Raw genomic sequence first — 15,000 nt, 5'->3', positions numbered from 1 at the left:
TGTCATCCACTTGTCTGCCCGGTTACCATGGTTACCACCCTGGAGGCAGCTTGCTGAATGTTGCTGTAAATAAAGCATGATGGCGATGATTGAACGACGAGAATGTTTTTCGTCTTTCTGCTTTTATTTTGTCGAGCTAAGAAAAATGTTGAATAAAACGCTTGAAGAACTTGAGTGTTGGAACCATAGACATGTTCTAAGGGTACGCAGCATGGAGCGCTACTGCCTACTGGCGCTGAGGAGACGCGGGGCTGCCATCTTGGAGTGGTGATCAGTGTAATTCATTTGGCAGGAGCAATGAACATTTCATTCATCTTACCTCACTGAATACCACTGATTTTCACCCGCTTTGTCATAGGTGTAGCTATGATGAAGGACACATGTTTTATTATTCATAGTTTGCTTAACAGTAATAGAATATTCTTATATGCTAGAAGTGACCAGATCAAAAGTGGGAATATAATCCCAGAGAAGGGTCAGCTATTTTGAAGTTGAAGAAACAATATGATGAGGTTATATATACATGCTACATAAACAATGTATGAATACATGAGATATCTATAGACTGTATCTCTGTTGCTGCAGCAGCACAGAGTTTATTCTGTCTTGACACTTTGTATTGATATTTTATATTACATTCTTCCCTTAAATGATCATGTTTACACTGATTGTTTTATATGTATTTTTGATGTATGTCGCTTTGGATAAAAGCGTCTGCCAACAACATAAACATATATAAACACCTGAAAGTCTTTATATCAGCTAAAACCACCAATCTGTTTCACTGGATTCAGAATAAAAGCAAATTCTGTCTTACCCAACAATGTTACTATTTGAATATTGTTACTTGAAGACTTATTCCTGGTTACAATTATACTGTTAAGAAAGTATTGTCTTATACTTTGCCTAAAATGAGAATGCATCATAATCAGGGGCGGCTGGTGAATTTTGTTTTAGGTGTTACAATCATTTATTTCAACTTTGTTATTCACGTATGACATTTTTAAATGTAATTAATCTCATTGACAAGCAATTCTATTATGGTCATACTCGTGTTTGCTAGCGGCTAAGATGTCAGTACTATTGAAGATCTTTGCTCCTTCTCAACTCTGTGCTAATATTCTTTTCACAAAATACAACCAATAGTACGTTAATGTTAAATCTTACTTGTGAAAAGTAATCCCCCGATTCCTATTTTCAACAGTCCGCTCATTTGAGCAGGAAAACGCTGAACACCATCTTTGTTTTCTACCTGTCAACTGTCAGTTTAGCATCTTTGTTTTCTACCTGTCGACTGTCAGTTTAGCATCTTTGTTTTCTACCTGTCAACTGTCAGTTTAGCATCTTTGTTTTCTACCTGTCAACTGTCAGTTTAGCATCTTTGTTTTCTACCTGTCAACTGTCAGTTTAGCATCTTTGTTTTCTACCTGTCAACTGTCAGTTTAGCATCTTTGTTTTCTACCTGTCAACTGTCAGTTTAGCATCTTTGTTTTCTACCTGTCAACTGTCAGTTGAGGCTGCTCGCCGGCTCATCATCACCACTTCAAGATGGCGGCCCAATTTCTTGCGTCGCAGCAGCCAATGCTGCGTCTACCTATAACATGTCTATGGTTGGAACGTTCATAAGCCTGTTGGCGCGGGCTGATGACGTCACGCAGGAGCGGCGCTTGGACGCGTAAACAAGCGGACTTGTCTCCTGTAAGAAGATGTGAGTGTTTTCCACATGTGTGGAGGAACACAGCGAGCAACAATACGAATGTTTGTCTTAGTTCCCTGCTCGGGTGCCGTCTACGCCCCGGAGCGCGCTCGGTTGTCGATGCTAGCTAGCGTTAGCTAGCAGTTAGCTACGCAGATAACGTCAAATTCAAGACTTTTTTTTTTAATGCTTCTTCTTATCATTATAATTATTATTATTATTACAAGAGGAAGGACGTCTACTTGTGATGTCATCAGTTTATTTTTATTATTATTCTAATTATTACAGACGGTGTTGATGACGTCACGCAGGAGCGCCCACCCAAGCCGTGTTTGGACGCCGTACACAAGCGGACTTGTCTCATGTGGGATGATGTGAGTCTCATGTGGGATGATGTGAGTCTCATGTGTCTCATGTGGGATGATGTGAGTCTCATGTGGGATGATGCGAGTTTTTGTCCACATTTATGCGCCATAACGAGCAAACGCGACGGGTGCCGTCTACGCCCTGGAGCGCGCTCGCTTGTCGATGCTAGCTAGCGTTAGCCGGCGGTAAGCTACGCAGATAGCGTCAAGTTCAAGACGTTTCGTTTTTAATTCAATGTTACATGTTGAATAAAAACAATTGATAGCGTCATTGTTTCACCAATTGTTGCTTCAATTGTTCAATTATTGACGGCGCGTCCAGGATGTAGCCGGGTCACGCTGTCACCGTCTACTCTCTGGTTCAGGTGCTAGTAGCACCATGGAGAAACCTCCGTTTAGACAGAACCAGAACTGCGGGGACTGGGAGCTGAAGGAGCGGCTCGGAATGGGAGGCTTCGCTCATGTTTACCTCTACCAGCACCAGGTGAGTGGGACCCGCAGACCCGTGATGACAGTACATCCAGAACCAGGTGTGTTGTGTGGCGCAGGCGAGCGGCGAGAAGCTGGCGGTGAAGATGTGTCGCCTGGAGCTGACTCCCAGGAACAAGGACCGTTGGAGTCGAGAAATCCAGATCATGAAGAAGTTAGTTTGACCTCTGACCCTTTGGCTGCACCCAAGTGGCCTCTGACCCCGCCTCTCTGCGGCTCAGGTTGAACCACGTCAATGTGGTGACGGCGCGGGACGTTCCGGAGGAAATGAAATTGATCGCCATGAACGACCTGCCGCTGCTCGCCATGGAGTTCTGCTCGCGCGGCGACTTGAGGAAGGTGGTGTCCTGCCCGAAGGTGTCCGGCTGCAGCGTGTCCCCGCAGGTAACCCCTTGACTTTGTGTGTGATCAGGTCCTGAGCAGACCCGAGAACTGCTGCGGGCTGAAGGAGAGCGAGGTCCTGTCCTTACTCAACGACGTGGGTACGTATCGTCTGCGCTCTTAAGTCGCCCCTGCATCTTGTCGCTCACACCTGGACCGCCGCCAGGCTCCGGCATCCAGTACCTGCACGAGAACAAGATCATCCACCGGGACCTGAAACCGGAGAACATCGTGCTGCAGGAAACCAACGGGAAGGTAAGGCACCAACTGGGCAACGTGGAGGATGCGGGCGGCTAAGACGTGTTTCTCTTCCAGCTGGTGCACAAGATCATCGACTTGGGCTACGCCAAAGACTTGGACCAAGGCAGCCTGTGCACGTCGTTTGTGGGCACGCTGCAGTACCTGGTGAGACCTGCTCACGTCCTCTGTGGTGGACGAGCTGTGACGCTGGTCTTGCTGCTGGCAGGCGCCCGAGCTCTTCGAGAACAAGGCCTACACGGTGAGCGTGGACTACTGGAGCTTCGGCACCATGGTCTTCGAGTGCAGCTGCGGCTTCCGGCCCTTCCTGCACAACCTGCAGCCGGTGCAGTGGTGAGTCCTTCCCTGGGCAGGGCCCAGTGGGCGGAGCCTCAGGAGGTTAATGGCGATGTTCGACAGGGCCAGCAAAGTGCGGAACAAAGGTCCAAAGGACATCGTGGCGGTGGAGGAGCCCAACGGGGAAGTGCGCTTCTCCACACGTCTTCCGTACCCCAACAACCTGAGCAGGTGCCACCTTGCCTCCGCCTCTGCATGGCAGCTTTGGTTCTGAAGGTGTCCTCCTTGCAGGACGCTGCTGGAGCCCATGGAGGCACTACTCCAACTCATGCTCAAGTGGGACCCGGTCCTGAGAGGAGGCGGAGTCCACGCCGACAGCAGGAAGCCACTCTGCTTTGAGCTCCTGGATCAGATCCTCAGCATGAAGGTGGTTCGGACACTTTCTCCCCCTCTGCCGCACCACCTTTAGAGCGCCGTGTGTCTGCAGGTGGTCCACGTCCTCAACATGACCAGCGCCCAGGTGCACTCCTTCCAGCTGACGGCGGACGAGTCGCTGCACGCCCTTCAGAAGCGCATCCAGGCCGAGAGCGGCATCGACGTGGTCCGCCAGGAACTGCTGCAGGAGACGGGTGTGTCTCTGGACCCTCGCAAGCCAGCCGCGCAGTGCGTCCTCGACGGCGTGGTACGTGCGCTGACTCCTCCCACCCGGAACTTGTGTCACCCTAAGGCTCTGTGCCCTCTTCCGTAGCGAGGCTGGGACTCGTACATCGTCTACTTGTTTGACAAGAGCGCCACCGAGTACTCTGGTCCCTTCAGCGCCAGACAGCTGCCCGATAAAGTTAACACCATCGGTGAGTACAACACAAACGTCTGCGGCGCCGTTTTCTGCCGGCCTCAACACCGCCATCTGCTCGTAGTCCAGGAGGCCCGGACCCAGCTGCCCCTCGCCGCGCTCAAGAAGGTTTGGGGCGAAGCCGTCAGCTACATCTGCGGCCTCAAAGATGACTACAGCCGCCTCTTTCAGGGACAGAGGGCCGCCATGTGAGTCCCGCCCCCTCTTCGCTTCTCTGCCGTCCTCACGCCGTCCTGTAGTCACGCCGTCCTGTAGTCACGCCGTCCTGTAGTCACGCCGTCCTGTAGTCACGCCGTCCTGTAGTCACGCCGTCCTTTAATCATGGTGTCCTTTAGTCATGGTGTCCTGTAGTCACGCCGTCCTTTAGTCATGGTGTCCTGTAGTCACGCCGTCCTGTAGTCACGCCGTCCTGTAGTCACGCCGTCCTTTAATCATGGTGTCCTGTAGTCATGGTGTCCTGTAGTCACGCCGTCCTTTAATCATGGTGTCCTTTAGTCATGGTGTCCTGTAGTCATGGTGGTCTGTAGTCACGCCGTCCTTTAATCATGGTGTCCTTTAGTCATGGTGGTCTGTAGTCATGGTGTCCTTTAATCATGGTGTCCTTTAGTCATGGTGTCCTGTAGTCATGGTGGTCTGTAGTCACGCCGTCCTTTAATCATGGTGTCCTTTAGTCATGGTGGTCTGTAGTCATGGTGTCCTGTAGTCACGCCGTCCTTTAATCATGGTGTCCTTTAGTCATGGTGGTCTGTAGTCATGGTGTCCTGTAGTCATGGTGTCCTGTAGTCATGGTGTCCTTTAAACATGGTGTCCTGTAGTCATGGTGTCCTTTAATCACGCCGTCCTTTAATCATGGTGTCCTTTAGTCATGGTGGTCTGTAGTCATGGTGTCCTGTAGTCATGGTGGTCTGTAGTCACGCCGTCCTTTAATCATGGTGTCCTTTAGTCATGGTGGTCTGTAGTCATGGTGTCCTTTAATCATGGTGTCCTTTAGTCATGGTGTCCTGTAGTCATGGTGTCCTGTAGTCATGGTGTCCTTTAAACATGGTGTCCTGTAGTCATGGTGTCCTGTAGTCATGGTGTCCTGTAGTCATGGTGTCCTTTAAACATGGTGTCCTGTAGTCATGGTGTCCTTTAAACATGGTGTCCTGTAGTCACGGTGTCCTGTAGTCATGGTGTCCTTTAATCATGGTTAGTCACGCCGTCCTGTAGTCATGGTGTCCTGTAGTCACGCCGTCCTTTAATCATGGTGTCCTTTAGTCATGGTGGTCTGTAGTCATGGTGTCCTGTAGTCATGGTGTCCTGTAGTCACGCCGTCCTTTAATCATGGTGTCCTTTAGTCATGGTGGTCTGTAGTCATGGTGTCCTGTAGTCATGGTGTCCTGTAGTCACGCCGTCCTTTAATCATGGTGTCCTTTAGTCATGGTGGTCTGTAGTCATGGTGTCCTGTAGTCATGGTGTCCTGTAGTCATGGTGTCCTTTAATCATGGTTAGTCACGCCGTCCTTTAGTCATGGTGTCCTTTAGTCATGGTGTCCTGTAGTCATGGTGTCCTTTAATCATGGTTAGTCACGCCGTCCTGTAGTCACGCCGTCCTTTAGTCATGGTGTCCTGTAGTCATGGTGTCCTTTAATCATGGTGTCCTTTAGTCATGGTGGTCTGTAGTCATGGTGTCCTGTAGTCATGGTGTCCTGTAGTCATGGTGTCCTGTAGTCATGGTGTCCTGTAGTCATGGTGTCCTTTAATCATGGTGTCCTTTAGTCATGGTGGTCTGTAGTCATGGTGTCCTGTAGTCATGGTGTCCTGTAGTCATGGTGTCTTGTAAGTCATGGTGTCCTGTAGTCATGGTGTCCTAAATAAAGTGAAAATATCAAGCCTACATTAGTATTGGTGACTACCAATCAGAAGACACTGTTCAGTATGGTGGCCTCTGATTGGCTCAGGCAGCATCACTACATCAGGTACAAGTGTCCAGGTGACTTACATTCCTGAAGTAAAACATGGATTTACAAGGTCATCACATGAAAATATTGAATCATGTCAGGAACCAATTAACAGCAATCAAGTGTAGCTAAAGATCCTACACTGCAGGAGGGTATGCTAACTGCTAACCACTGTAAGTACAATATGATGGTATGGTTAGGTCCATATTTCTATTGAATGAGTCAGTGGACACACCAACACGTTCAGGCTGCAAATGAAAGGATTTCAAGCAGAGCTAATAGGAGGAACTCATTTCAAGGGCAACTGCACTTCTTGGCAATTTTGCTTATCCTTCCCAATCATTATGAGAGACAAGACGACAATGGCGAGGAGGAGGAGGAGCGTGTACTGATGGCGAGGAGCTTGTGTTCCAGGCTGAGTCTGCTGCGCTACAACACCAACCTGACCAGGTGTAAGAACAGCATGTTTGGATTCTCCCAGCAGCTGAAGGCCAAGCTGGACTTCTTCAGGAGCAGCATCCAGTACGACCTGGAGAAGTACAGCGATCAGATGCACTACGGCATTTGTGAGTCCTCACTCACTGCACGCGCCCTCATGTGACCTGACCTCATGTGACCTGACCTCATGTGACCTGACCTCATGTCCTTCACAGCCTCCGAGAAGATGCTGAAGGCCTGGCAGGAGAACGAGGAGAGAGCGGCAGCCTTTGCTCAGGTCACTGATGATGTCACTGATGACACAACTGATGATGACACAACTGATGATGTCACAACTGATGATGACACAACTGATGACACAACTGATGATGACGTCACTGATGATGTCACTGATGATGACACAACTGATGATGTCACTGATGATGACACAACTGATGATGTCACTGATGATGACACAACTGATGATGACACAACTGATGTCACTGATGATGACGTCACTGATGATGACACAACTGATGCTGTCACTGATGACATCACTGATTATGTCACCGTTGACATCACAGATGTTGTCGCCAATGCCGTCGCAGATGACGTTGCTCATGACATCGCTGATGCTGTCATTGACTACTGTTCATTGATGACATCACTGATTATGTCACCGGTGACATCTCAGATGTCGTCGCCAATGCTGTCACTGATTGTCGTTGATTACATCACTGACGTGGTCGCTGATGTCATCACAGATGACGTCACTGATTGCATCACTGATGTTGTCGCTGATGACATCACACTGTGGTCCTAGGTGGCGGAGGTGGGTCACCTGGATGACGAGATCATGGCGCTGCACTCTGAGATTGTGGAGCTTCAGAGGAGTCCGTATGCTCGTCGCCAAGGCGACAAGATGGAGCAGCTGTGAGTGTGTACAGGAAGTGGATTGCTTGATGATGGATGACTAAAGCTTGTGTTTGTTCAGAGAACAGAAGGCCATTGAGCTCTACAAGCAGCTGAAGATGAAGTGTAAAGGTCAGTCTTCTCCTTCCTGGAGACGTGTGTGTGTGTGTGTGTGTGTGTGTGTGTGTGTGTGTGTGTGTGTGTGTGTGTGTGTGTGTGTGTGTGTGTGTGTGTGTGTGTGTGTGTGTGTGTGTGTGTGTGTGTGTGTGTGTGTGTGTGTGTGCTGCTGACCAGCGTGTGTGTGTGTGTGTGTGTGCTGCTGACCTGTGTGTGTGTGTGTGTGTGTGTGTGTGTGTGTGTGTGTGTGTGTGCTGCTGACCAGCGTGTGTGTGTGTGTGTGTGTGTGCTGCTGACCAGCGTGTGTGTGTGTGTGTGTGTGTGTGTGTGTGTGTGCTGCTGACCAGCGTGTGTGTGTGTGTGTGTGTGTGTGTGTGTGTGTGTGTGTGTGTGTGCTGCTGACCAGCGTGTGTGTGTGTGTGTGTGTCTTTCAGTGCCAGAAGCAGACGTGAGCAGTGACAGTTCTGAGATGGTGAAGGCCATCATCCAGATGGTGCAGAACCAGGACAAAGTGCTGAAAGATCTCTACACTCATCTGAGGTACAAGAAGACGTCTCACACACAGCCGCCATCTTGATGCTTCTGTGGCTCCTCCCACCAGTAAGATCCTGAGCAGCAAACAGAAGATCATCGATTTGTTTCCACGGATCGAGAAGACGCTGGAGAGCATCAAGGAGGCGGACAACACCGTAATGCAGATGCAGTTCAAGCGGCAGCGAGAGTTCTGGCACCTTCTCAAGATCGCATGTGTAAGTGTCCTCCTCTCCATGCCTCGTGACGTCACGCCGCCTGACCACGCCGTCCTCTGCTCTCCACCAGGCTCAGAACTCCACACGTGGCTCCATGGCGGCCAGTCCTGAGGCGTCCAACCCACCGCAGGTTTCACAGTGGCCCCATTCAGCGCCACCCGTCAGTGCCCCGCACCCCCTCACATCACTGCCTGGACCCAACCACAGGTACTTCCTGTCAGCTTTTACACATGCTCTTACTTTCCTAACCACAGGTACTTCCTGTCAGCTTTTACACATGCTCTTACTTTCCTAACCACAGGTACTTCCTGTCAGCTTTTACACATGCTCTTACTTTCCTAAAGACAGGTACTTCCTGACTTACTTTCCTAACGACAGGTACTTCCTGTCAGCTTTTACACATGCTCTTATTTTCCTAAAGACAGGTACTTCCTGACTTACTTTCCTAACGACAGGTACTTCCTGTCAGCTTTTACACATGCTCTTAGTTTCCTAACGACAGGTACTTCCTGTCAGCTTTTACACATGCTCTTAGTTTCCTAAAGACCGGTACTTCCTGTCCTACACATGGTCTTACTTTCCTAACGACAGGTACTTCCTGTCAGCTTTTACACATGCTCTTACTTTCCTAACGACAGGTACTTCCTGTCAGCTTTTACACATGCTCTTACTTTCCTAACGACAGGTACTTCCTGTCAGCTTTTACACATGCTCTTACTTTCCTAACGACAGGTACTTCCTGTCAGCTTTTACACATGCTCTTACTTTCCTAACGACAGGTACTTCCTGTCAGCTTTCCCACATGCTCTTACTTTCCTAAAGACTGGTACTTCTTGACAGCTGCTGCGTTTCTTCCAGCTCTTACTTTGTTATCTCCTGACTTCCTGTAGTGACGCTGCCCCCCGCCTGCTGCAGGAGACCCACAAGTACTTGAGTCAGCTGACCAGTCTCATGCAGGAAGCAGCTGACGAGCAGGCCAAGAGCATCGTGGTGAGTCTCCAAGCAGCCTCGTATCATCACGCATGTCTGACAACACATCTATACTTACACATGGTCACATCTAGTCTTGGACTTAGATGGGTCACATCTAGTCTTGGACTTAGATGGGTCACATCTAGTCTTGGACTTAGATGGGTCACATCTAGTCTTGGACTTAAGATGGGTCACATCTAGTCTTGGACTTAAGATGGGTCACATCTAGTCTTGGACTTAGATGGGTCACATCTAGTCTTGGACTTAGATGGGTCACATCTAGTCTTGGACTTAGATGGGTCACATCTAGTCTTGGACTTAGATGGGTCACATCTAGTCTTGGACTTAGATGGGTCACATCTAGTCTTGGACTTAGATGGGTCACATCTAGTCTTGGACTTAGATGGGTCACATCTAGTCTTGGACTTAGATGGGTCACATCTAGTCTTGGACTTAGATGGGTCACATCTAGTCTTGGACTTAGATGGGTCACATCTAGTCTTGGACTTAGATGGGTCACATGTAGTCTTGGACTTAGATGGGTCACATCTAGTCTTGGACTTAAGATGGGTCACATCTAGTCTTGGACTTAGATGGGTCACATCTAGTCTTGGACTTAAGATGGGTCACATCTAGTCTTGGACTTAAGATGGGTCACATCTAGTCTTGGACTTAGATGGGTCACATCTAGTCTTGGACTTAGATGGGTCACATCTAGTCTTGGACTTAAAGGGAAACTTCGGTTTTTTTCAACCTGGGCCCTGTTTTCATAATTTTTTCTGTATATGTGAGTGCTGGATAAAACATTTTTTGAGGTCGCGCCAGTATTGAGCAGGGCAGGCAGCCTCCAGCCCAGCTAACGCTCGTACACAGGGCAACTGGCTCTCGTCAAAATTCGGCCTATAAACATGCATTTTTTTCACACTGACAGGCTCAGATAGTTACAATGAGTGTCCGACAACATACTAGAAAGGAGAAATTAACGTATGTCTCTACCTTTAGCTGGAGATCGCTGTTTGTTGTGAGCTGTGTCCAAATCTCACCACGCTACAAATCTCGTTCCGAAATCTCGCGATAACTCGCGACAAAACACCGGTGGAAAAACAGCCATGACAGACAAACAAACAAACTTTTCTATAAAACTAAAATAACAGTCTTCGGTAATCCAACAGAAAATCACTTCAGTCATCTCTCTTCACCTCAGTCAGGTAACTGTTTTTCCACCGGTGTTTTGTCGCGAGTTATCGCGAGATTTCGGAACGAGATTTGTAGCGTGGTGAGATTTGGACACAGCTCACAACAAACAGCGATCTCCAGCTAAAGGTAGAGACATACGTTAATTTCTCCTTTCTAGTATGTTGTCGGACACTCATTGTAACTATCTGAGCCTGTCAGTGTGAAAAAAATGCATGTTTATAGGCCGAATTTTGACGAGAGCCAGTTGCCCTGTGTACGAGCGTTAGCTGGGCTGGAGGCTGCCTGCCCTGCTCAATACTGGCGCGACCTCAAAAAATGTTTTATCCAGCACTCACATATACAGAAAAAATTATGAAAACAGGGCCCAGGTTGAAAAAAACCGAAGTTTCCCTTTAAGATGGGTCACATCTAGTCTTGGACTTAGATGGGTCACATCTAGTCTTGGACTTAGATGGGTCACATCTAGTCTTGGACTTAAGATGGGTCACATCTAGTCTTGGACTTAAGATGGGTCACATCTAGTCTTGGACTTAGATGGGTCACATCTAGTCTTGGACTTAAGATGGGTCACATCTAGTCTTGGACTTAGATGGGTCACATCTAGTCTTGGACTTAGATGGGTCACATCTAGTCTTGGACTTAAGATGGGTCACATCTAGTCTTGGACTTAAGATGGGTCACATCTAGTCTTGGACTTAGATGGGTCACATCTAGTCTTGGACTTAGATGGGTCCCATCTAGTCTTGGACTTAAGATGGGTCACATCTAGTCTTGGACTTAAGATGGGTCCCATCTAGTCTTGGACTTAGATGGGTCACATCTAGTCTTGGACTTAGATGGGTCACATCTAGTCTTGGACTTAGATGGGTCACATCTAGTCTTGGACTTAGATGGGTCACATCTAGTCTTGGACTTAGATGGGTCACATCTAGTCTTGGACTTAGATGGGTCACATCTAGTCTTGGACTTAAGATGGGTCACATCTAGTCTTGGACTTAAGATGGGTCACATCTAGTCTTGGACTTAAGATGGGTCACATCTAGTCTTGGACTTAAGATGGGTCACATCTAGTCTTGGACTTAGATGGGTCACATCTAGTCTTGGACTTAGCATGCAGTGTATTGATGTGGTGTGAGACTAGATGTTTGTCTCCCTACAGGACCAGGACTGGAGTTGGACCAAGTATGAAACACTGAGCAGCAAAGTGAAGAAGAGGAAGTCATAGGTCTCACACACACACACACACACACACACACACACACACACACACACACACACACACACACACACACACACACACACACACACACACACACACACACACACACAGGACCACCCCAACACTAAGGTCAGGTGTGTGGTCACACCTGCACGCTCCTGAAATCAAGACAGCTGACACTTTTTACCTTTCTCAATGTTTTTGTCAACGCTGATTGGACGTTTGACAGGAAACAGGAAGTGACATTCAGGACATGATCAGCATGATTGAAGATCACTGCTGGGACCACACACACACACAGACACACACACGCACACACACACACACACACACACACGTTGCGTGCAATGGACAAGTATTTGTCATCTTTTGAAGGTGAATAAAGATGACTTGAAGGTCTACAAAGTGTTTATTAGAGGCCACGCCCCCTGGTGGACAGGTACAGGTGTTCTTGTCCACGACTTCACTTCTGACTGCGCTCCACCGCCATCCTCTCCAGACGCTCCGTGTAGAAGCCATTGAAGTCCAGCCTGACAGGTGAGAGGAGGACAGCAGGTGTGACAGGTGTGCGGGCAGGTGACCTGTAGACGCTGATCCCCCCCAGGTGACCTGTAGATGATGCTGATCATGCTGTGCTCGCAGTCGTTGGTGCTGAAGATGCTCAGCTTGTCCAGCAGGTCCAGCAGCAACACACTGAAGTTGTTGTCAAAGTTGAGGATGGTGGTCTCAAAGCCTCCGTCCACCTGCAGCGTGTCAGCGTGTTGTGGTGACAGCTGAGTGACACAGTCAAAGTGTCACCTGGGTGACGGGCATGTCGGCGTGAGGAAGACTTACCTCGGTGGTGGTCTTCTTGTCGGCCTCAGGATCCACAGAGAGACGCTCCAGTCTGAGGGTCTGGGTGAAGCGCTGGCACACAACAAACATGGCGCGTTACAAGGTGGAGGAACTGGTGTGCGTGCAGTTGGTGAACATGACATGCACCACCTGCGTGACATGAGCGGTACCACTTGCATGACATGACATGCACCACCTGCGTGACATGAGCGGTACCACTTGCATGACATGACATGCACCACCTGCGTGACATGACATGCACCACCTGCGTGACATGAGCGGTACCACTTGCATGACATGACATGCACCACCTGCGTGACATGACATGCACCACCTGCGTGACATGACATGCACCACCTGCGTGACATGACATGCACCACCTGCGTGACATGACATGCACCACCTGCGTGACATGACATGCACCACCTGCGTGACATGACATGCACCACCTGCGTGACATGACATGCACCACCTGCGTGACATGAGCAGTACCACCTGCGTGACATGACATGCACCACCTGTGTGACATGAGCGGTACCACCTGTGTGACATGACATGCACCACCTGCATGACATGAGCGGTACCACCTGCGTGACATGACATGCACCACCTGCGTGACATGACATGCACCACCTGCATGACATGAGCGGTACCACCTGCATGACATGGGGTACCACCACCTGCGTGACATGACATGCACCACCTGCGTGACATGACATGCACCACCTGCGTGACATGACATGCACCACCTGCGTGACATGACATGCACCACCTGCGTGACATGAGAGGTAGCTAGATGACAGAGGTAGCTAAGCTAGATGAGATGAGAAGTAGCTAAGGTAGATGAGAAGTAGATGAGGTAAGTACCTGCATACAGGTGGTGAACATGCCACATACATAGAGGTAGGTGAGGTAATACCTGCATACAGGTGGTGAACATGCCACAGACATAGAGGTAGGTGAGGTAATACCTGCATACAGGTGGTGAACATGCCACAGACATAGAGGTAGGTGAGGTAATACCTGCATACAGGTGGTGAACATGCCACAGACATAGAGGTAGGGTAAGTACCTGCATACAGGTGGTGAACATGCCACAGACATAGAGGTAGGGTAAGTACCTGCATACAGGTGGTGAACATGCCACAGACATAGAGGTAGGGTAAGTACCTGCATACAGGTGGTGAACATGCCACAGACATAGAGGTAGTACCTGCATACAGGTGGTGAACATGCCACAGACATAGAGGTAGGTGAGGTAGGGTAAGTACCTGCATACAGGTGGTGAACATGCCACAGACATAGAGGTAGGTGAGGTAGGGTAAGTACCTGCATACAGGTGGTGAACATGCCACAGACATAGAGGTAGGGTAAGTACCTGCATACAGGTGGTGAACATGCCACAGACATAGAGGTAGGTGAGGTAGGGTAAGTACCTGCATACAGGTGGTGAACATGCCACAGACATAGAGGTAGGGTAAGTACCTGCATACAGGTGGTGAACATGCCACAGACATAGAGGTAGTACCTGCATACAGGTGGTGAACATGCCACAGACAGAGGTAGGGTAAGTACCTGCATACAGGTGGTGAACATGCCACAGACAGAGGTAGGGTAAGTACCTGCATACAGGTGGTGAACATGCCACAGACATAGAGGTAGTACCTGCATACAGGTGGTGAACATGCCACAGACAGAGGTAGGGTAAGTACCTGCATACAGGTGGTGAACATGCCACAGACATAGAGGTAGTACCTGCATACAGGTGGTGAACATGCCACAGACAGAGGTAGGGTAAGTACCTGCATACAGGTGGTGAACATGCCACAGACAGAGGTAGGGTAAGTACCTGCATACAGGTGGTGAACATGCCACAGACAGAGGTAGGGTAAGTACCTGCATACAGGTGGTGAACATGCCACAGACAGAGGTAGGGTAAGTACCTGCATACAGGTGGTGAACATGCCACAGACAGAGGTAGGGTAAGTACCTGCATACAGGTGGTGAACATGCCACAGACAGAGGTAGGGTAAGTACCTGCATACAGGTGGTGAACATGCCACAGACAGAGGTAGGGTAAGTACCTGCATACAGGTGGTGAACATGCCACAGACAGAGGTAGGGTAAGTACCTGCATACAGGTGGTGAACATGCCACAGACAGAGGTAGGGTAAGTACCTGCATACAGGTGGTGAACATGCCACAGACAGAGGTAGGGTAAGTACCTGCATACAGGTGGTGAACATGCCACAGACAGAGGTAGGGTAAGTACCTGCATACAGGTGGTGAACATGCCACAGACAGAGGTAGGGTAAGTACCTGCATA

At 49.1% G+C, this 15,000-nt stretch overlaps 3 protein-coding genes across 9 annotated transcripts in view; 2 read left to right on the top strand and 1 right to left on the bottom strand.

Annotated features, from left to right (window-relative positions):
- Nucleotides 1–174, top strand: part of LOC133638231 (PH and SEC7 domain-containing protein 1-like) — a 50,634-nt gene extending 50,460 nt beyond the window's left edge. Inside the window, exon 16 of the mRNA XM_062030619.1 lies at nucleotides 1–174. This exon is cut by the window's left edge and continues 527 nt beyond it. The gene's annotated coding sequence lies outside the window, so the exon portion shown is untranslated.
- A 1,467-nt stretch (nucleotides 175–1,641) lies between these two features.
- LOC133638229 (inhibitor of nuclear factor kappa-B kinase subunit alpha-like) lies at nucleotides 1,642–12,176 on the top strand. Of its 7 annotated transcripts, none has more exons than XR_009823599.1 (24): nucleotides 1,642–1,708; nucleotides 1,985–2,070; nucleotides 2,384–2,545; nucleotides 2,610–2,704; nucleotides 2,772–2,889; nucleotides 2,963–3,032; nucleotides 3,098–3,186; nucleotides 3,247–3,336; nucleotides 3,398–3,522; nucleotides 3,589–3,696; nucleotides 3,757–3,892; nucleotides 3,953–4,147; nucleotides 4,214–4,316; nucleotides 4,383–4,506; nucleotides 6,672–6,823; nucleotides 6,911–6,972; nucleotides 7,498–7,607; nucleotides 7,669–7,718; nucleotides 8,138–8,243; nucleotides 8,305–8,452; nucleotides 8,523–8,659; nucleotides 9,343–9,442; nucleotides 11,781–11,902; nucleotides 11,951–12,176. XR_009823599.1 is itself a non-coding variant. In XM_062030613.1 (24 exons), the coding sequence occupies exons 1-23, from the start codon at nucleotides 1,645–1,647 to the stop codon at nucleotides 11,844–11,846; spliced, it is 2,496 nt and encodes an 831-aa protein (XP_061886597.1). In that variant the 5' UTR covers nucleotides 1,642–1,644; the 3' UTR covers nucleotides 11,847–11,890; nucleotides 11,951–12,176. The 7 variants fall into 7 exon arrangements, 6 of the variants coding, with proteins under 6 accessions (XP_061886597.1, XP_061886596.1, XP_061886601.1 ...); XM_062030613.1 differs by having other exon boundaries at nucleotides 11,781–11,890; XM_062030612.1 differs by having other exon boundaries at nucleotides 11,781–12,176.
- LOC133638230 (gamma-tubulin complex component 2-like) overlaps nucleotides 11,848–15,000 on the bottom strand; it is a 30,795-nt gene continuing 27,642 nt past the window's right edge. The window contains 3 exon segments of the mRNA XM_062030618.1: nucleotides 11,848–12,370; nucleotides 12,450–12,613; nucleotides 12,675–12,746. Of these exon segments, the coding sequence (XP_061886602.1) occupies nucleotides 12,304–12,370; nucleotides 12,450–12,613; nucleotides 12,675–12,746 (303 nt within the window). The 3' untranslated portion in view covers nucleotides 11,848–12,303.

This window comes from Entelurus aequoreus, linkage group LG21 (genome assembly GCF_033978785.1).
Source record: "Entelurus aequoreus isolate RoL-2023_Sb linkage group LG21, RoL_Eaeq_v1.1, whole genome shotgun sequence".
NCBI lineage: Eukaryota > Metazoa > Chordata > Actinopteri > Syngnathiformes > Syngnathidae > Entelurus > Entelurus aequoreus.
Note: the sequence above shows the minus strand (reverse complement) of the source record. Positions and strands in the feature narration are given on the sequence as shown.

What these genes read in the sequence shown, in the direction of transcription:
- LOC133638229 (XM_062030613.1), top strand. Translation starts at nt 1,645, where the DNA reads ATGACGTCACGCAGGAGCGGCGCTTGGACGCGTAAACAAGCGGACTTG. An exon ending in TTTACCTCTACCAGCACCAG is followed by an intron (nt 2,546 to 2,609) that starts GTGAGTGGGACC and finishes TGTGTGGCGCAG; the next exon opens with GCGAGCGGCGAGAAGCTGGC. An exon ending in TACCCCAACAACCTGAGCAG is followed by an intron (nt 3,697 to 3,756) that starts GTGCCACCTTGC and finishes TCCTCCTTGCAG; the next exon opens with GACGCTGCTGGAGCCCATGG.